Source organism: Carassius gibelio, chromosome A22 (genome assembly GCF_023724105.1).
Source record: "Carassius gibelio isolate Cgi1373 ecotype wild population from Czech Republic chromosome A22, carGib1.2-hapl.c, whole genome shotgun sequence".
Taxonomy (NCBI): Eukaryota; Metazoa; Chordata; class Actinopteri; order Cypriniformes; family Cyprinidae; genus Carassius; species Carassius gibelio.
The window spans coordinates 24,846,068-24,866,909 of record NC_068392.1 but is presented as its reverse complement, the minus strand read 5'-3'; the positions used below and the strand labels follow the sequence as shown (position 1 = coordinate 24,866,909).

General features: G+C 37.1%; 1 protein-coding gene and 2 long non-coding RNA genes across 4 annotated transcripts; 2 read left to right on the top strand and 1 right to left on the bottom strand.

Moving 5' to 3' along the window:
* Positions 1 to 2,471: 2,471 nt before the first annotated feature.
* Positions 2,472 to 4,133, top strand: LOC127943434 (uncharacterized). Of its 2 annotated transcripts, none has more exons than XR_008149648.1 (4): positions 2,472 to 2,588; positions 2,738 to 2,854; positions 3,175 to 3,239; positions 3,474 to 4,133. It is a non-coding gene; the product is annotated as an uncharacterized LOC127943434 (long non-coding RNA). The 2 variants fall into 2 exon arrangements; XR_008149647.1 differs by having other exon boundaries at positions 2,529 to 2,588; positions 2,741 to 2,854.
* A 452-nt stretch (positions 4,134 to 4,585) lies between these two features.
* Positions 4,586 to 15,307, top strand: pex6 (peroxisomal biogenesis factor 6). Its single transcript, XM_052539902.1, has 17 exons — positions 4,586 to 5,769; positions 6,242 to 6,411; positions 6,491 to 6,574; positions 6,649 to 6,754; positions 6,855 to 6,991; positions 7,453 to 7,564; positions 8,081 to 8,283; positions 8,409 to 8,595; positions 8,715 to 8,791; positions 8,888 to 9,020; positions 10,245 to 10,450; positions 10,535 to 10,596; positions 10,689 to 10,797; positions 11,954 to 12,070; positions 12,143 to 12,220; positions 12,310 to 12,449; positions 13,472 to 15,307. Exons 1-17 carry the CDS (start codon positions 4,606 to 4,608, stop codon positions 13,606 to 13,608), a joined length of 3,222 nt encoding a protein of 1,073 aa, XP_052395862.1. The 5' UTR covers positions 4,586 to 4,605; the 3' UTR covers positions 13,609 to 15,307.
* A 93-nt stretch (positions 15,308 to 15,400) lies between these two features.
* Positions 15,401 to 20,408, bottom strand: LOC127943436 (uncharacterized). The gene is made up of 3 exons (XR_008149650.1): positions 20,198 to 20,408; positions 17,397 to 17,544; positions 15,401 to 16,028 (listed from the first exon to the last, which is right to left on the bottom strand). It is a non-coding gene; the product is annotated as an uncharacterized LOC127943436 (long non-coding RNA).
* Positions 20,409 to 20,842: the final 434 nt, after the last annotated feature.

Below are 20,842 nucleotides of genomic sequence, written 5' to 3'. Positions count from 1 at the left end.
ACATGTTGCCCCTTGGTAATATTATTAGAAAATACGGAATTAGCTTCCACTGTTATGCTGATGATACTCAGCTATATATCTCAACGAGACCAGGTGAAACTTCCCAATTATCTAAGCTAACAGAGTGTGTTAAAAATGTAAAAGATTGGATGACAAATCATTTTCTCCAATTAAATTCGGATAAGACAGAGATATTAATTATTGGACCAAAAAACACTACACAGAATCTTGTAGATTACAATCTGCAACTAGACGGATGTACTGTTACTTCCTCTACAGTCAGAAATCTGGGTGTTATATTAGACAGCAATTTGTCTTTTGAAAATCATATTTTCAATGTTACAAAAACTGCATTCTTCCATCTTAGAAACATTGCCAAGCTACGCAACATGTTATCTGTTTCTGATGCAGAAAAGCTAGTTCATGCATTTATGACCTCTAGACTGGACTATTGTAATGCACTTCTAGGTGGTTGTCCTGCTTTGTCAATAAACAAGCTACAGGTAGTCCAAAATGCAGCAGCTAGAGTCCTTACAAGGTCAAGAAAATATGATCATATTACCCCAATTTTACAGTCTCTGCACTGGCTACCTATTAAGTTCCTTATCAGTTACAAATGATCATTACTTACCTATAAGGCCCTAAATGGTTTAGCTCCTGCGTACCTAACTAGGCTTCTACCACGCTACAACCCATCATGCACCCTAAGGTCACAAAACGCTGGACTTTTGGTAGTTCCTAGGATAGCAAAGTCCACTAAAGGAGGTAGAGCTTTCTCACATTTGGCTCCCAAACTCTGGAATAGCCTTCCTGATAATGTTCGGGGTTCAGACACACTCTCTCTGTTTAAATCTAGATTAAAAACACATCTCTTTCGCCAAGCATACGGATAATGTATCTCTTAAATTGTGAGTGTAGTTGCATCTGATCAAATGTGCATTTTTATTCATTAGCTTGGGTTAAACTAATTTTACTTTGTTGGATCAGCAACTATGCTAATGATGTCTATATTTTGTTTCTATGTTTTGCCTAGGATTTACACCTTGAATCAACAAACACCTTGAATCAACAAACAGAACTAACAATTATTGCTACATGTGTGACTGCATCATATAATAACTATTAATTAATAATATTGATAGTTCATCGTCTAGCTGACAAGGTCTTGTATTATTTTTTAATTTTTTTTCTAAAATCCTGTCAAACGTGCACAAACTACAGTGTAAAAACTAAAGGTGCCTCAGGTATCCTTTTGAGTACTCCTGAAACCTTAAAATGTATTTTAAGTGCCTCAAAGCTCTTTTTCTCATAATATGGTTCCTGGAGGAACCATTATAGTCTTTACAGTTCGTGCAGGAACTCATGGGATCCTCGAAGCACTTTGTTCCCAGTTCTGAGGTTCTGGAGTCACCCTTTCATTACACTGAGACCTCAACGTGCTCTGAAGGTTCCTGGAGGAACTCACATTTTAAAAAGGGGTTACTGTAAGCTCTGTTAACATTAAAGTGGTTCCTGGAAGATCTCACTTGTAAAAGCCAGCATCTGGAAGAACCAAGAGATTCATGTGACAAAAATGAAATTTGACTGATTATTATTATTATTAATAATTACTTTTGAGGAATGTGATGGAACAATGACTTTTGTGGCACTTTCCATGTGAAAAAAACTAAATGTAAAAATCTTCACACTTGTTCTGTCAAAACATAAATAAATAAATAAATAAATAAATAAAATAGTTTTATTGAAATAGGCTAAATGTTAAATCATTTGAAGGTGGATAGTTTACCTTGAAACTTTAAAGCAAACATTAAAAATATGATTAACTAAATATGACTCATTACGCATTAGCTACTTTAATAAAAAAAAATATATATATATATTCTAATTATAACAATCGGTACAATAGTAATATTTAGAGGTTTTTTTTTATTTGCCTAATAAAATAAGTTTAAATTATTCAGAAATAATTTTTCAGCTGTTGTCAAGAAGAAAATGCATGAGGTTTGGACCATAGACGGTTTGGACGCGTCCTCGCGCTCCTACTGTTTGCTCACGCGCGCGTGCGTGGAAGAGCGATTTCAAATACAAAGAAGTAACGGCTCCAAGCTCCATTCATCGAGAGTAAGAAACAACCGCTGCGCAAGGTGAGTAAAGACTCCGAAATAAATACACAGGTTTATTATTTGTATACTAATTCCCACACTGACACAATAGACTGTATGTATTTTTTTTTTTTTTTTTTTTTTTGTATGTTTGTTTTAACCATTAATTTAATAGCCGCGATGCTTACGAGTCTAATGCACTTTGTGGGACGAAATGGGGACCACAAACACAAGGTCACAAACAATTATTATTAGTTTGGTGTACGCATGATGTTTAAATGTTTATGTGTTTATTCATTGTTTACGTGTTTATGTGTTTATTCATTGTAACTCTTTCGTTTACGTTTGTTAAATAGTTACACATCCATGTTAACGTACGTTACATTTGCACATAACGTACTTAAACTGGTTTTGATAATTTTCTCTCCTCAGAAAATCCAGTATGACTTCTCTGAAAGTCTCAAAAGCTTCACAGAGCAGCACCATGTAAGTATTTCATTATTTATTTGACATTGAAATAACTGAAATAGTGTTTCAGCTTGGCCTAATCCAAAATTATATATGATACACTGTTACACTGAACTGAATTAAACAATAAAAAAACTAACGTTACCCATATGTTATTTTTTATTCAGCAGTTAATGAAGAAATGTGGCTCTGTAGTGGACACCTGTGAGGCAGTGGACAGCTGCTGAAGTCTGATGCTGGTTGACAATAAACAGACCTCTCTGGACATACCCCATATTTTGCAGGTGTGTAAATAAGTGAACGGTAGCAGACACACACCAGAAACCCTTCTAAAACATTCAATTATTTCACTAGCTAGGACCACGCCTGATACAACCTGATAGAAATATAATGTGGGATAAGGTTGGTTGAATGGATGAGAAAGGGAGGGAAGGGTGGGTTTTCGAGAACGAGACTAGCAGAGTGGTGTGAGGTGGCCTGGTATATATGGAGGTTTGGAAGTCAGGTGATTGTTTGAGGTGTGGCCCTGCTCCCGAACTTTAGTTAACCTCACTTAACCCCATTTATAGGTTATTAACAGTTCTTTTTATTTTTTTTATTTTAGAGAAATTATACCATTGCCCTTCCTGTTACATGATGATCCTGCTGTCCTGGACTGTATATGATGAGGTAAGTATGAGTTTGTCCATGTGTGTAGACATATGTAGTGTACACACACACATTATAGACACATTGTGTACTTAATTAGTCTACAACCATTATTCAATGCAATAATATGACATAAATAATTCCTGTGGTGTTCCTCATTTTTAAGATAATAAAAAAAATACCTGTGCTAAATGAATAAATGTAAATATTTTATTATTTAATTTGATGTATATCACTATTTTTTTCAATGAACAGCCTACACATAATCTCAGAACAGCTGTGGTGATGCGTTTCAGCGGCCATCAGCATCGTAAATCCTCCCCATTGTTTTATATTTTGATTTTTTTTTTAATTATGTGGAAAAAAAATAGCTAATGCAAGGGTGTTTCAAATCCAGAGTCTTTGGGAGGAATGATAAATTTGACATTGTTCTCTCTTCTGACTGCTGTTATCAGTCTGTGTCAGATTTTTTCCTTTGATTGAAAGTTGTGAAAATGCTATCTTTAGAGTTTATGTTTTGTTATTTGAGTAAATGAGAATGCAAAAATATATTTGTGATACTCTGCCATTCACTGCTCTCGAAGTTATTCTTCCAATCAGTTACCACAATTTAGAACAGGAAAGAAAATGTTACTATGAATTGCATTGTGTCTAAAATTGAATTGAATTTATTAATTTAAATTGTATCATTGTTTTAGGTACATGAAATGTTTTTTTAAAGTTCTAAGATAATTGAGTCCCATTTATTTGATAATAATTTTACCAAGGTGTAAATTTTTTTGTTGTTGTTGTTATTTGTTTATAGCAATATTAACACTGATGTGTCCATGAATGGGATTGTGATGTGCAGTATTGACTATTTAAGGTGATTATGGATATTGTTGTTGCTTATCAATAAACTATGTTTTATATGCATTTGTTTTATTTTTTTCAGTTTGTTTTTTTTAATCATTAAAAATGTCAATAGCAGGAAAAATAAATAAACCAGTGGGGGGGGGGGGGGAGTGAAATTAGGGAAATGGTGCCTTGAAGCACCCCAGGTGGTTCCTGGCCATCCTAATAAAAGGGTTCCTCCAGGAACCATTGAAAGTTCCTCAGAGAACCACCCCCATTTAGAGTGGTGCCTAGAAGCTATTCAGAGGGTTCCGCCGGCGTGGCGAAGTGAAGAACCCCAAAAGGTGCCTCCAGGAACCTTTAGTTTTTACAGTGTACTAGCTAGCTACTACTAAATATTGTAGAAACATAATTTTCTGTAAAGTTGCTTTGTAACGATTTGTATTGTAAAAAGCGCTATACAAATAAACTTTAATTGAATTGAATATATTTGAAAAAAAAAAGGTCAGCGGTCAGTTTTTGTAGTTTCAGTGCGCATGCGCACATTTTCAACATGGCGGCTCCCGTGAAGTTGCAGTGTCTTGATGACTTTCCAACACATATTCATCCTCTACATGTGCTTATCAACAAAACACAATTTACTCAAAAGTTCCCGGGCTACACTGGATCCACATACGCGTTGTTATTGTCTCTGATAGACCAGCAGTCCCCCTGTAATCGGGGCTTTTTGGTGTGCGCGCACGCGACTCCGGATGAAGAGACCGATGTAAACATTCCCACGTGTCTCGCTGTTTACGTGAGCATATCTTTCCTCAAACACTACGGACTGAAGGAGCACTCGCCAGGAACGATTCGCCCACAGTCTCTGCTGCCTTTAAAGAAGATTGTGATCGGGGCTCGGACGAAGCAGAGCTTTAAATGGGCTTCTTCAGAGAAGTTCTCCAATGCTCTGCTGATCCTAGCCTCCTGTCACGGACAGACTCTGCTGGCGAGGCAAGGCGACGCGCTTCTGATCCCCTACCATCATTTACTGGGGGAAGAAGCCTCACAGGTGCAGCAGTACCTGTCGGAGGTGATGGTGCTGGAGTGCACCCCTGTCAGTCAGGGCAGGATAACAGTGGACACTAGTGTGGTGGTGTCAGACTGCAGAGATCTGGACCTGACCAACACCAGCAGCACAAGCAGACTGTCCGCTTCCTCGCTCTTTGTCTCTGATTTTGCCCAGTATGCCAGTAGCTTGAGTTCTGGTAGCTCTTTGCTGAACACTAAAGTGTTGGACTTCAGTGCTTTCCTGCAGGCTCTTGAATGCAGACTTGATGTGAGCGTGGTAGACGTCTCAAATCTCCAGAAACCTGGAGGAATTCTGTCTAGACTAGAGCAGAATGAAGGATTGGATGTCGACAGCACTATTTTTGTGCACAAGAGCTTGTTACTGAAGATGGGTTTGTTTAACGGGGAGTGGGTCATTGCGTCCATCCCAGCAGACAAGACGAAGAAGACCTCTCTGAGTCCAGTCCTCGGTGACCGGGAGAGTAGCTGTTCATTTCCCTTTAAGAAGCAGGGACGTGTTCATCTGGTTTCTATCAGAGCTTTTGAATCAGTTAGACAGCAAGACATGGATATGAATGACAATGTGGGCTTCATTTCACCGGTTCAGTGGTTTAACCTGGCAGACGGGATGGCAGTGCCTGTCGGAAATAAGACCATCAAAATTAAGGTGGAGTGTATATATATATTTAAAGATATACAGAACTGTGCGATGATATAGTCTACACTTTCCAAGTATATAAACAATCAAGCGGTAGGGGTATTCTTAATTTCTTACATATCTTTTGATATACCTATACATCCAACTTCATATAGAGAGATTAAATACAAATACTTCCTTCAAATAGACAAGCATTTATATTTTTATACATGTTCAATATATATATATATATATATATATATATATATATATATATATATATATATATATATATATATATATGTAAACACCTTAGCATTTTTAATCCCAGTTCTGGTTATTGACTACTGCTCATCTCAAGAATGGCCAGATATTATTTTATCAGTCTGCCACTGTCTGTAAACACTCAGTGAGGTCTGATGGTTGATCAGATGTCAGCAGATGTGTGATTGTTTTGTGTGTGTGTGTGTGTGTGTATGTGTGTGTCATGTAACTCAAGCAGAGGTGGAATAAGGAGTCGTCTGAGGCTGGGTCTCAGATCTCCGTGAGCGCGTGTCGATGTGCAGCGCCGCTGTTTGCTAAAGAGCTGCACATCGAAGCCGTCGTATCTCCAGACTACAACTCCCATGGGCCCTTCGACAGCATCCTCTACAAGCACTTCAGCACACCCAGGTGCTCACAGCGCACTTTCAGACGTAGCATATACGCACAGTCCCTCTTCCTGGTTTTCCTGAGCATTGTTTGTTTGCAGGCTTGTTCAGCGGGGGAGTATATTGGGAATCCCGTCAGAAGGACATCCTGATCTGATCGAGAACAGCTCTGAAGGAATCCTCAGGTGTGGGTTTATCTTCAGCCGAGGCTTTCGAGGTCTCTGAACACCAGTCCTCATGCAGCCTCTGTGTTTCGCAGGTGGCCTGTGCTGTATTTCAGAGTGAAGCAGGTGTGCGGTTTCTCCGCTGAGGAGGAAGAGGTTTCTTCATATCTGGCTGATTCCAGTCACACTTCACTATACATGGTGAGAAATTACATTAATAATAGTCCAGTCGGAATCTGCTCTGTCATATTGTGCAGTTCATATATGCAGGTGTGCTCAAGCTCTGATTGGCTGTCCACAGGGAGGCTCCGCCCACAGCCGCTCTCCCTGCTCTGTGCTGCAGAAGGGTTCATCTTTCTGGACGAGTCTCTGTCCCCCGGGTCTGTCCAGCACTGTGGAGCAGCTGCTCACCATCATCCAACCTCACTTCAGCGAAAGGTCTGTACCGTGTATATATATATTATGTATAAAGTGCACACAACCTCAATATTGCAGTATTAATATTGCTCTTTTAAGAACATAAAATCTCAGTTAAAAGTTATGTTGTTAAACATATTCATTTTGTGCATCCGTCCTTCTGTAATAATAGCAGATCTCAACCTATTGGACTAAAAGGCCTCTCTTTGTCAACCACTTGTTATCTCTCTCTCTCTCTCTCTCTCTCTCTCTCTCTATATATATATATATATATATATATATATATATATATATACATATACATATAAGTCCCCTAACCCATATAGGCTAAAATATTTTCTGTATTCCTCCTGTAATTATGACTAATTATAACATTATTTTCAAACCATATTTATTAACAAAACCTGCTGGTATATTAAACAAATTAACCACAATTCATTTCACAACTTTATATTCTTCAGTATCTTTTTAATTTTCTGCAGCTCTCTAACATTAAAGAGAGGCTGTTCGGTTCTTCTGATGGGTCCCAATGGCAGTGGTAAAGTCACGGCGGTAAGAGCAGCTAGCAGGAGGCTGCATCTGCATCTGATCAAGGTGAGCTGGGATTATTCTGCAGTAGTTTTTTCCACAGTTACTAGCATCAAAACCTTCATAAGTTGTGTCTTTCATAAGTTTACAGCAAACAAAACACAGTTGAGTCAAGTAGAACATTAGCATGTTGCTAAGCTAACAAATGGGATGCTCTAATGAGCATAAAAATACACAAATATTAAATTTTTGCATTTTAGTTAATACCATTTAACAATTGTTCTTGATAGTTTTCTATGCAGAATTTGTTGTTGTATATTTTTTGTCAATACATCTTTACTTTCCATGAAATGCAGGCATGATACTGTGACTATAAATTAAGAATTTGTTTCCCCTAATTATTATTGATTACTCGTTTTAGTTAAAGCACTGCCACATTTGTGGCCAACTGCATTGCATCAAGTGAGCAAATGTCTCAGTGCTGACTCATGTTATAGCCATATTTTAATAGTTGAATTTATTTGTTCAAAAACCAAACTGCACAGAATGCATGTTATGATATGAGGAGGCTGGTGTGTGCAGGTGGATTGCGTCGGTCTCTGTGCAGACACTGCAGCTGCGTGCGAGGTGAAGATGAAGTCTGTCTTTGAGAGAGCGGAGCTCCATCACCCGTGTGTTCTGCTGCTGAGAAACCTGCAGCTGCTCGGCCAGTCGCGAGACGGCCCTGAGACCGACTCCAGGGTCTCGTCCACCCTCTGCCAGCTCGTAGCAACTGCTCACGCCAGGTGAGACGGCAACATGCCAGACTCCTTCCACTTGCTTTAATGGAAAAGAAAATACCTCCAAAGACTGTTGAAAGAAGCATATGGCCGTTTGTACTCATTTACTTGTTTCTTCTCTTCTTCTGCAGTGTGGTGGTGGTGGGGTCTGTGAGCAGCCAGCGAGAGCTGTCCTCAGATGTGATGGCAGCGTTTGTGCACCAGGTGACGATAGAGAGTCTGTCTGAGGCGCAGCGCAGGACGATGCTGTCCAGCCTCAGTGAGGACCTGCTGTTGGGAAAAGACGTCAATCTTGGCCAGATTGCCAAAAAGACTGCTGTGAGACTATTTACTGATCATCTATCTTATCTATGCTTTCATGTACTTTTTTTTATAAATGGTCCTGGTCCAACTTTACATAAGTACATTTGATAGCCCATACGGTTTTGTTTCTGTAGGGTTTTGTTTTAGGAGATCTTTGTGCACTTCTTACCAGTGCTGGGAAAGCTGCTCACAGACGACTTCTGCAGACGTAGTAAGTCTTCACCCAGCTGCTGTCAGTCGCTCCAGCTCTGTTTGTGCTCGTTCTGTTGTATGGATGAGAAACTGCTGTGGTGTTTTGGGTCTATAGTTTTCCAGAAGCGGCGAGTGAACAGGAAGAGGAGGATCTGTGTGTCTCTGGGGTGAGCGTCACGTCTGAGGACTTCAGCGCTGCTCTGGACGTCCTGCAGGAGGCACATTCACAAGCCATCGGAGCCCCAAAAGTACAGTTGCTTTGACTTTGTCTTTTGTGTCCATTGTACTCTCATGAAAAATGTATTATATTATAATTGTATTAAATGCATTTATGGGTTCTTTCTTTGACCTGCTCAAGTAGGACTTAAGTACATCTTTATGTGTAGATTTGTTTTGGAATATTGTCTTTAAAATATGGTTAAATTGTACTGCCGATTGTACTTATAAGCATTTATTATAAACTAAAATATGTGACCCTGGAGCACAAAAGCAGTCATAAGTAGCACGGCTAGCTGTATCCGTAGCAATAGACAACAATACATTGTAATGGACAGAATGATTGATTTTTCTTTTGTGCCAAAAATCATTAGGATATTAAGTAAAGATCATGTTCAATAAAGATATTTTGTAAAATTTCTACCAAAAATATATCAAAAATGCATTATTATTAGTAATATGCATTGCTAAGGACTTAATTTGGACATTCATGCACGTTAGCATGTAAGTCAGCACATCAAAATAAGTATATTTTTTAAAAGAATGGCAAAATGTTATTAAAACTGATATTATTTAAATTGCACTTTAAAGTCAAACTTTTAATTTGACATTATTACAAAAGTGTACTTTTAATGTGTTAAGAAACACTTTCATTTTATTAATATAACATGAACTACCAGTAATAGTTTAAAATGATACTTTCAGGTTTTGAGGTACACTGTAAGTGCACATGCAATACAGTTAAGCACACCTCTTTTTCACAAGGGTAATTGTTCAAAAACATTTTTTGTTATGCTGGTTGATATTCTCTTCATGTCTCGACAGCAATCACTAAGTTAAGTGGTCTAAATGGATTTATTTCATCTGTGGGAGGTGTAGGATCATAAAAATGTTTGTCCAGTCAAATTCTTCAGTCCACGGACTATGATAAACTGCTTCGTACTGTGATGTTTTCTCACTGTTGAACGAGAGATGAGGTGATCTGACAGCGTTTCTCATCGTGTCGCTGGTTATCCTCTGCTCTGTCTGTGCACAGTCATGTGTTTTGGAGGAGGCGTGGCTTTGGAGAGTGATTATGCAGGGAGGGTGTGATCTTATGCTTTCAAAGCTAGCTTGCTATTGCTAGCCTCTTTGAAATCGCCTATTAAGTCAGAAAGGTTCACCCAGAAATGAAGTCTCTGCTGAAGTGTACTATTTACCCAACTTTAAGTAAAATCTCCTGCTTTAATAAAGATGTGATTATTTCTTCATGTCAGATCCCGTCGGTCAGGTGGCAGGACGTTGGTGGACTGCAGCAGGTTAAGAAGGAAATTCTGGACACGATTCAGCTTCCTCTGGAGCATCCAGAGCTGCTCTCGCTGGGGCTGCGGCGCTCCGGACTGCTGCTCTACGGGCCGCCTGGCACCGGGAAGACCCTGCTGGCTAAAGCCGTCGCCACCGAGTGTACCATGACCTTCCTCAGGTGACTACATCACTTCATCTGTTTGCTTTTGAGTTTGAAATATTCAGGAGACTGGTCAGAGTCAAAACTTGTGTTTGTTTCCAGTGTGAAGGGTCCTGAACTCATCAACATGTACGTTGGTCAGAGTGAAGAGAACATTCGAGAAGGTAAGAGCAATTAAATAAACTACTCCTGTCGATCTGTTGTCCACTGTATTTACTTCACTGAGCTGGTTAACATCTCTCTCTCTGTCCGTCAGTGTTCAGAAAGGCCAGAACCGCTGCTCCCTGTGTTATTTTCTTTGATGAGCTGGACTCTTTGGCTCCTAATAGAGGACACAGTGGAGACTCAGGAGGGGTGATGGACAGGTCAGCATCACAAGACATGTGCAGATGCTAAACTCAGTAAAATATAGCAACACCAGTCCAATCTGTGAATGAATAGTGTGATTTGTGAACCAGTTCAAAAGATTCAGCTCGTTCACGAATCAGTTATGGGATCCTGCCTGAGGATTTCCTCAGTTCAGAATATAGTGGAAAGTAAGCAATGTAGTGGAGTAAAATAAAAATGCACTCAAGTCAAGTCAATTTTACAGGTGCATCTCAAAACAATTAGAAGGTCATGGAAAAGTTCTTTATTTTTTGTAATTTAATAAAAAAAAAAAAAAACTTTCTTATATTCTAGATTCATTGCACACAAACTGAAATATTTCAAGGTTTTTTTTTGTGTTAAATCTAATTGTTATGACTTACAGCTGAGGAAAATTTTAAATTCAGTATCTGTGAGTATACTGTACTGTGGGGTTAATTTTGTTCCTTTATTCCAAATAAATACATTATGATCCACACATAAATGTAAAGCTCCACCCATATCTACTCAAGCCAGTCACATAACAGCCATAGCACATAGCACTATAACTAATTACATTTTGCTTTACATTCAGGGAGGTCTCTTCTTGAGATAACCTCGCTCATTCATCTGCATTGGCTAAGATAGGAAGTCCATAAAATCAGTCACTTGGACTCGTATTTAGTCTTCTACGTTATACTTTGTCCTATATTTATGCAAGTGTGCAGTACTTCAGAAGGAGAACGGGACATCAGTTTACTGCCGGTGATTCATCGCCATGTCACTTCCTTTCACGGGTGCAAACTGAAACTATTACCACCTCCTGAGTTTAAAGCAAAGCATGATTTGTCACAGTGTTTTGGCTCTGCTATCTGATTGGCTTGAGTAGACGGTGGGTGGAGTCCACTTATTTGTGGACTTTTCAGCATGTCTTGACGCAAAGAAATATTTCAAAATCCACAAATGCATTCGGCTATTGAACTGAACTATTATTGTTATTAAACTACTCAAGCTAAATAAAGACTGAGTAAATATATTTGGATTTGCCTCAGTTTTTTAATTAAGCATTACTTTATTCTGGTACTTTCCTGTTTTATACTGTGAAGCTGGTTTGAAACAATGGATATTGTTACATTAAGCCGGGTTTTGTCTTTTTTTATTTATTTTTTTTATTAGGGTTGTGTCACAGCTTTTAGCAGAGCTGGACGGTCTTCATTCGTCTGGAGATGTCTTTGTGATTGGAGCAACTAATCGCCCAGATCTGCTGGACCCATCCCTGCTCAGGCCTGGCAGGTAAATGCATTCAGATTCAGTTGCTCTTCAGTTTGTCTTGCAGTCTTGCATTCTTGCATGTTTTCCCCGCAGGTTTGATAAGTTGGTGTATGTGGGAGTGAATGAAGACCGAGAGTCTCAGCTGCAGGTTCTGAAGGCAGTCTTGCGCAGGTGAGTGTGTCCATCATGACGCTCCTCTCTCTCAGTGCTGGAGGGTGTGTGATGACCCCGATGACTCTCTGCTGGTGTTCTGCTTGCAGGTTTAAAGTGGATCCCAGCGTGTGTCTGTCCGAGGTCGTGGAGTCCTGTCCTCCTCAGCTGACCGGAGCAGATCTCTACGCGCTCTGTTCGGACGCCATGATGTGTGCCATCAAGAGGAAGATTTCTCGAATCACTGAAGGTATGGGGAAAAGTACAGCAGTATCCGTGTCAAACTAAATGCCACAGTCTCTGTTACCTGCGGTAATTTCTTCCAGAAATCATTTTAATATGACAATTTAGTGTTTAGTTATTAGTGTTTAGTATTTTATTGGTTTTATAAATTATTAAGAAACATTTCTTGCCGCTGTCAATGTTGAAGAAGTTTAAAAGAACAGCATTGACTTGAAATAGAAATATTTCTAAATGTCTTTACTGTCACTTTCAGTCAGTTTAATGCGCTCTTGCTAAATAAGTGTTATTATTAGATTTTATTATTATTATATTACTGTTTTTGATTAAATTCAGCTTTGCTGAGCTTAAGACTTCTTTCAAAAACATTGTAAAAAATATGAACTACATTATATATGATTACATATTAAGTATATATATATATATATATATATATATATATATATATATATACTTAATATAATTTTTCAATTATAAGTGGCTGAAGGTCTTCTGTCAGTATATGTGTATCTATATAAGGAATTATATATAATTATACATAACAATATACATAAAGAATGATTTGTAAAAAATTTGTGCTGTCAAATTTGAAGTGTTTTATTTTTCCAGACTCATCAGCGTGTTCAAACATTAATTTCCATGCAAATATTTGCAATATATTAAGAAACAAAATATCAAAACAGTGTCCGTGCATTTGCCAGTCTACAGCTGAGATCTTTATTGGTTAAACATTTAAAAGACGGAGCTATCTTTAAACCAAAAATAAATTAAAATGAACATTTTATGCATGAATCACATGTGTCCATATTCCAGCTACTCACTCTGAGCCTAAAAACATACTCTATGCAAACACTATGCAGGACCTCATTCTAACCCTTGGCTTTGGCAATGCATTGGTCAAGCATTCACATGTACATTAGTCTGCTGAAGTAGAGCATGTGTCTGGCCTGACTCTGTCTGTCTCTCTGCTTGTTCCTCAATGTCTGCACAACTTTCCTTCACTCTTTCTTCATCTCTGTGTCTGTGATGCAGGTGTGGATTCGGAGGCCAGCGCTCTGATTCTGTGTTCAGAAGACTTCAGACAGGCTCTGGCAGGTCTTCAGCCGTCCGTCTCTGAGCAGCAGCTCAACAGATACAAGCTAATCCAGCAGAAATTCACCATAAAATAACATCCCAAACACTCGCCCATCTGAAATCATTCCTCTGGTGGGACCTTCTGAAGCTCAGACCAGAGCCAGGGTGATGAAGCTTCTCTCATTGGTCCATATGGTTGAATATTTAATGTCAAATATAGTCTGATTGGCTGTGATTGTTTTATATTGCACAGTAGTTTCACCTTCATTGTGCACACAGATCAAACGACATAAACCTGCATCAACATCTGGTTAGGACACAGTAATCAAAATCTTTTTCTATAATTATTTAAAAATCATGTCTAAAGAAAATAAATTAAAGTTGAACCTGTTCATGTTAACTTGCCTATCCCACAGGATCTCTGTGTAACTTCCTCAATGGGTTTCATAATTAATGCTTGAACATAAATTGAAAAATGCAGAATCAGATGCCATTTAAGAAATTAGATTAAATATAACGAATGCTGATTTCTAACTAGCACTGCAAAAACCACAACTAAAGAGAAACTTCAGCTAGACTGTGTGTGTGTGTGTGTGTGAGAGAGAGAGAGGTGTACTTAATTAGTGTTTTCACGTATGAATTGAAGTTATTCAAACATAATAGATAAATTCACATGAATCATCCTCAGGGCTTTGATTTTAACATGTTGGCACACATTGGTCACACTTTATATTAAGTGCTTAGTTTTGGATCATTTAATTAGTAATTAATTAATTTGCTATGCAAATGTTATAAATGGCTGTTATCAGTGGTTTATGTCTAAAAATGTTTTTGTCCCAAATTTTTTGGGATTTATCTGATTTTATAAATGTGTAATTACTATTTCATTACTATGTTATCACATATGTAACAAAGGACAAATGGGACGACTTAATATAAAGTGTTACCTTGTTTATTCAAAGAATTGCTGAAAAGAATCAAAAAATTAAACGTATGCAATTCTTCAAAGAAGTCTGTGCTTGCTTTCACATTAGTAGCTAGGGAGAGAAGACAATATGAACACAAAAAACAATTTTTCTATAGAAAAAAAATAAGTTTCAAACTATGTAAGCATATATTTTTACTCATTGTTCTGTAGCTTGTTGCTGGAAGTTACTTGAAGCAAATGTGATGAGTGAATCTCATGAAAAATGTCATATTTCACCCCATATTTCACCCCGATCTCAGTTGAAACCAGAATCAAGTTAGAATTTGAAAATATAATTTATAAAATTATATGATAAAAATATACAAATATTGAATAAAAACATGTATAAAATATATGAATTATATTTTTCATAAAGAATTTTACATCAAATTTTTTATTATATTTATACCTGATATCATTTGTTTACATTTTTATTAGTGTACCATAGTAATGAGAATCTAATGAGTAACTGTTGAGAGAGAGAGAAGAGAAACATTTCAGTAATTTGGGGGTAAAATGTTCTTAATTGTCATGAAAATAATGTCACAGTGTAAACAGAAAAGATAATGGTCCTAAAGAATGGTAATGTTCTTAATGCAAAATATAATTATTTTTTTCCTTGGATTTTGTGTGATACACTGTATGAGCTAGATTTGACATGCTTTATGAGATTCACCTAATAATTAGTGAAGTTTTTATTAATAATTATGTGGACGTCTTCAGTAAAAACTAATTACTTGTATAAGCTGTCAAATAGCTGCTTGATTTTTTTTGTTGTTTGTTGTTTTTTTGTTTTTGTTTTTTTAATAAAAACAAATTCTCAATCATGTTTCAGTGATGATTTGTTTTTGTTTGTTTTTTGGTGTGTGTGTGGGGGGGGGGGTGTTAAATGGTAATGGGAGCCACAGAATAATCAAGTTGGATGTATATAACTCTGTATATGTATATAAGGTTTTTCAATAGATATTGACATTTACATGAATTATTTTGCTTCTCTGGACAAAGTTATAGACCGTCAGCTGTCAGTCTGTCGAGCTCAACAGTATGGAAACCCCACTGGTGTGCTGTTGGTTACTAGCTCATGGCAATTATATATTTTTATTTTCTTTTTTTTCATTCGTGTTTTTCTTCTTCTTTTTCACCCACACACATCATTAGGAATCGAAAAATAAAAGTCCCTGAAATCCTGACCAGAGAACACAGGAAAGGAAAGCACTGTCAACCAAAGAGCAAGAGCAAGAGCAATAATGTGCTGTCACACGCTGTAGTGAACTGAAGCATGACAGATGTGTATTTGAGAGAAAGATGAACAAATGTCACTGTGAGGCTCCAGATCTTAGTCGGGGGGTCTGGATCTTTGTGGAAGGTCCCTCATTTTCACAACAAACTCAGAGCCTCTTCTGCTTCTGCTTTGGCGTTTAGTTCGTATGTTTGGCCGAGACGACTGAGATGCTTTCTCTGTTTCTGGATCTGCGTTCATGTCGACATCAGATGGAGCTTCTCTCTGTGTCAGCGACTCAAGTGAAATGTGGCATACGACTGCAGGTTCTGCAATGCAAGGAATTGCATGTAAGATTTATGCTGAAAAAGCATGTCATTATGTTATTTATTATATTATGGTAGCACTTTCCATGAATAGGGTACAAAATATGGCTTGAAAGTTTCACCACCAGAGGAATCATCAACCCCAGGAGACCAAACATATATATATTAGCTTTTTATTTTCTATGAACTTTTCAAATGTTGCAACCCTGTTACCAAAATTTGGAACAGGTTTTATAACTATGGATAATTAACCACAAAGGTTGTTTTGGGACAACTGCTGTTTTAAGTCCTTGAAGTCATTTTTTTTCATTAATTAAATAAAATCATCTTTGAAGAATTATAATATTAAAATTTGGTAACAGGGTTAAAAGCTTGAGCTTAATAAATGCTGCCAATAGGCTACTACAACTTAAATAATGCCTTATTCTGTCTAACCATGTTTTGATCCCTTAAAACCACCACATACCTCAACTTAACTACTAATTAGTTAATTAGTTAATAACTATTAATAAGCAGCTAATTAGAAGTTTATTGAGGCAAAAGCCATAGTGAATAGTTAGTTAATAATCTGAATCAGTCCATAACTAAAGTGTGACCAAAATATGTCTACTACTATGAACAGAATGTTGATTCAACTTAAGTTGTGGTCATAATAGCAACATTTTTGCCTAATTTCACAGGTCTTTCTATTTCCATGGTGTAGAACTGACAGAAGACACTTTCAAACCAATTTCAGTTTCATTACATGTGCAATAATGAGGTGATATATACAGCTCAGATCACACAGAAGTTCTGAAATTATATGACCAACTTGAAAATGAGCTAAATCTAAATTTTGCCGTCACTCAGATCCTCTGATCATGTGGATTCCTATTAAAAGGTTTTTGCCCATGAATTTTCACAGAGTAACAGGTTTGACAAAATTAGTATGAGGAAATCTTTCACCTTCACTTGATTGTGCGGTTTCCAGTTGAACTGATTGGATTTTATCTGTAAACATTAGCTGGACAGCAGTAAATGTGGATCTGATGTTCAGAGTTTTCTTAAGTGTTTTTTTATATATATAATGGGGCATCAAGTTACAGACTATTCATGGATGGTGCCTGGTCTTTTATTTGGTGCACAGCTAAAAATAGGTCCAACAGATGTATGATGAGTCATCAACAGTTCTTCAATCACTGTTGACCTGGTTTGCCCTTTTTATGCTCTGTCTGATCTTCTCAATCTAACTACTTGTCCATTTCATCACAATCCAAATCCATTGGAATCACTATAAAGTCTAAAGGAGACTGAAGTTCAGGTTGAAGATGGTTGAAGTGGTCGGGATGAGTTTGAGAGGTCGCTCTGACATCCAACAATAACCATATTTACCGCTTACGTGGCCTTTGCTACTTTGGTGCGTTTCATCCTTTTCCTGCGCATGAGGGTGACCTGAGGCCTCTTCAAGCCAGCGATGAGCAGCAGCAGTCTGGGGCGGGACTTGGTGAGCCAGCTTCTCAGTAGCGTCCCCTTGGGAAACCTGGAAAACATCACAACCTGTGAGTCCAAACATGTCAGCGGCACCTCGGTGCTCGTCGGGGAAAGACCAAATTAAACTGTTATAGCACTCAATTCACGGACTCTGTCTCTTCTGTGAGATGCTTTGCTATACTTGAAGCTTTACGTAGAAGAACTGATTTTTTAAACTGAATTATAAATAAACTTAACTCCAATGTAATGTTTATTGAGCTATTTATACTGTACAATATTTTGTATTTTATTTTATGGACTCGAACAGTGATTCATAAAAGCATTGATTTGGTACACTGTATGAACAAAAACAGAAAACGTACTGGTTATTTTCTGCCAAGACATTTTCTGTAACCTTAAAGTACAACTCAATGCATATTTAAAAATACAAGTAAAACAAGTTAATCCGGAATATTCCTTTATATTAACACAATACATTGTGCTATATTTTTTCACTTTTTGATAATAAATTGCCAAGGCACTGAATAAATATGCATATTAAAGCTGACTATATTTGAGAGGAATTGAGTGTGAGAGCACAACTATGTGGCATGTAGTTTCTTAATGCTTTTGCATGAACAGAAATCTGTTTTAATAGTCAGGTTAGATTTCAAGTTAACCAAGATTTAGTATCTGAGTGAGTATGAATTATGAATGATAACAAATTATCAAGAATGTCCAGATCATCAGGCATTTCACCTCCATAAAAAAAATATATTTATATAAATGAAATACAAAAAAGTTATAGTAGTACAGTTAGAACAGCTGTTGTATTTGCTGATTTTAAAGGGTTCATTTTCTGTACTAAATTTAATGTATTTATTTACTTACTTTCTTACGTACTTACTAAATGTATGCACTTACATACCTACATGTATTGTAGTGTACTTACATACTTATTATGTACTTATGTACTTACTGTAATATGACTGGGGTATTTCTTTGTGGAAATACATCTATTTACTCCACATCCAATCAGCACTGATATTGTTTAGCATGCTCTGTCTGGGCTGTATTGTTCCAGAATGACTGCACAGTCCCGAGTGAAGGGCAGATAAACAGTTTAAATCATAATTTTTTAATTTATGGTCCAGTCACACTAACGGCTGTAAATCATGTTAAGTCTAAGATGAGTCCTGAGATGCATCACACTGTTCAGCAGTTGGATCTTTTCTTTGACTGTTCACTCCTGTTCAATAACCATGTGGTGTTGCGTATGCTTTCGACTGCACACAATGCAATACAGCCACAGAAAACACACAGATGAAATCAGATTACTGATATGGGCTCATCCACTCAGCACATTCAATGTTTGAAGCATCTGTGTATCGATGCAATGAACTGAAACAATATTGATTTAGCCTAATTGACTGCACATACTCAATTTTTTTTTTTTTTTTAAGGTCACTTTTTTTCTTAAAATGAGTCGATTGCATTTACCAACATTGACTAACAAAGAGCAGTATCTTTTAATCTTTGTTAATGTGAGGTAATAAAAATACAGCTGTTCATTATTGTTTCATCTTAGCTCGATGCCTTTGAGTAATACTATCAGATACTTCTGAGTTTAATGTATTAGTAAATGCTGAAATTAACATTAACTAAAATGAATAAATTATTTATAGTTAATAAAAGTAAAACTGTTTATTGTTATTTTTTTAATAAAATTAACGTGCTATTTTAGTATCAGTTTTTATTTACATTCTACTATTTTAAAATATTTGTTTTAGGTTGAGTATTTATTGAGTAACTAATTTAGTAAACTATTTAGAATTAAATGAGAACCTATACTAGTTACCTATACTAATCAACAAATTGAAGCTTATTTTTAAAGTTAAAAAAACCTTAAAGATATAAAAAGCAAGGGTCAAGGGTCACAATATGCTACAAAAAAAAAAAAAAAAAAAAACAGGGGCCAAAAAAACACATTTGTGTAGCCAAAAAGTCTGTATTTCCATTGACAGCCATTCAAAAGTTGCCATGTGTGAGACAGAATTGAATAATTCATACAGTAACACAAAATAATCACAATGTTTTACCAGTGACCATTTTTTAGGGCTCTTAAAAATATCAATGTATTCTTTCCCTCTTGACAGCTGCAACGAGCTGTAATACAGAGAGAATCAGTCATATTACATTTACCAATCAGTTGATTGCTTCTAAGAAAGTTTCTGGAACTAAGTGCCCATGCAAGGCAAAGATGGCAGCTTTCAGGATAGATCTGTTATTTACATATAAGACCTCTTTTGAAAGATAATAATAAATAATAAACCCATAATAGAAACCCATAATAAACCCTTTAGAAACACTCCGTAGACATTATAAAAGATCCGGTGGTTGACCTGGTGACATCCAAAGTTCAATCCTGAATTCCCTGCAGATTTTTACAGAAAAATCAAACCCACATCATTTGCAATATTCTATATATTCCCACCATTGATGTGTGTGGTTTTTTTTTTTAATATTCTGGCTTTAGCTATTAAAATTCCAGCAATTTTAAAACGGACTCAATTAAAAACAATAGCCTGAAACTTCCCATCCTTCTCATTCTCAGCATGATTTCCACAAACCCTCCAGAACAGACTAAAGCAATCCTTCTGTGTCTTTTTCAAGCCAAAATCGGCATACAAGTGTGTCATTCCTGCAGAAAAGCAGAACAGTACCTCAGTACCGCAGCAACACTCCTCACCGAATCACCATTTCAACAAGTTCTTCACCTTCTAAACCTTCACACACCAAGCGCTCCCATAACAGGACTTTCAGATGAAGGGGAACAGCATAACTGGCCGAGCTTTTATACACGTTTCACTTGTCTGACTGCTGAGCTCAATGGAAAATATAAAACTCCAATTGTTTCAACTTTTGCTGGTCGAGCATGACCCCACGAGCCAGAGAGATCTAGCAACGTTTAGACGTGCTGTGGCCTCGCTGAAGCCATTGTTGTTTTCCCAGAGGGGCTTGATGTTAAATGTGGCAAGAGCAACATTGTTTGTTTTGTGGCCTTGTTTTCCTTTTTTTTTTTTCTTCATCCAATTCTGTCTCTCAGGAGCTTCACCGATATTTCTCCTACAGGAATGCTAGCCGATGTGTTTAGGGTCATCCATTAAGTTTCTTGACGGTGTTCTCATAAACCAAATTAGCTGCTTCATCAAGGTGTCCAACATGGATGTTATTCCACAGCTGGGAAGCTCTGTTGTGGAGTTTGATTCATCATTGTACCTTTTCATAAACTTCTTTTCAAAGTGTATCCATACAAACACTGACTGTTGAGATGACATATCCAAATATTATTCACCTGTCTTCTTCTA

What these genes read in the sequence shown, in the direction of transcription:
- pex6 (XM_052539902.1), top strand. Translation starts at nt 4,606, where the DNA reads ATGGCGGCTCCCGTGAAGTTGCAGTGTCTTGATGACTTTCCAACACAT. An exon ending in AAGCCATCGGAGCCCCAAAA is followed by an intron (nt 9,021 to 10,244) that starts GTACAGTTGCTT and finishes TCTTCATGTCAG; the next exon opens with ATCCCGTCGGTCAGGTGGCA. An exon ending in GATTTCTCGAATCACTGAAG is followed by an intron (nt 12,450 to 13,471) that starts GTATGGGGAAAA and finishes TCTGTGATGCAG; the next exon opens with GTGTGGATTCGGAGGCCAGC.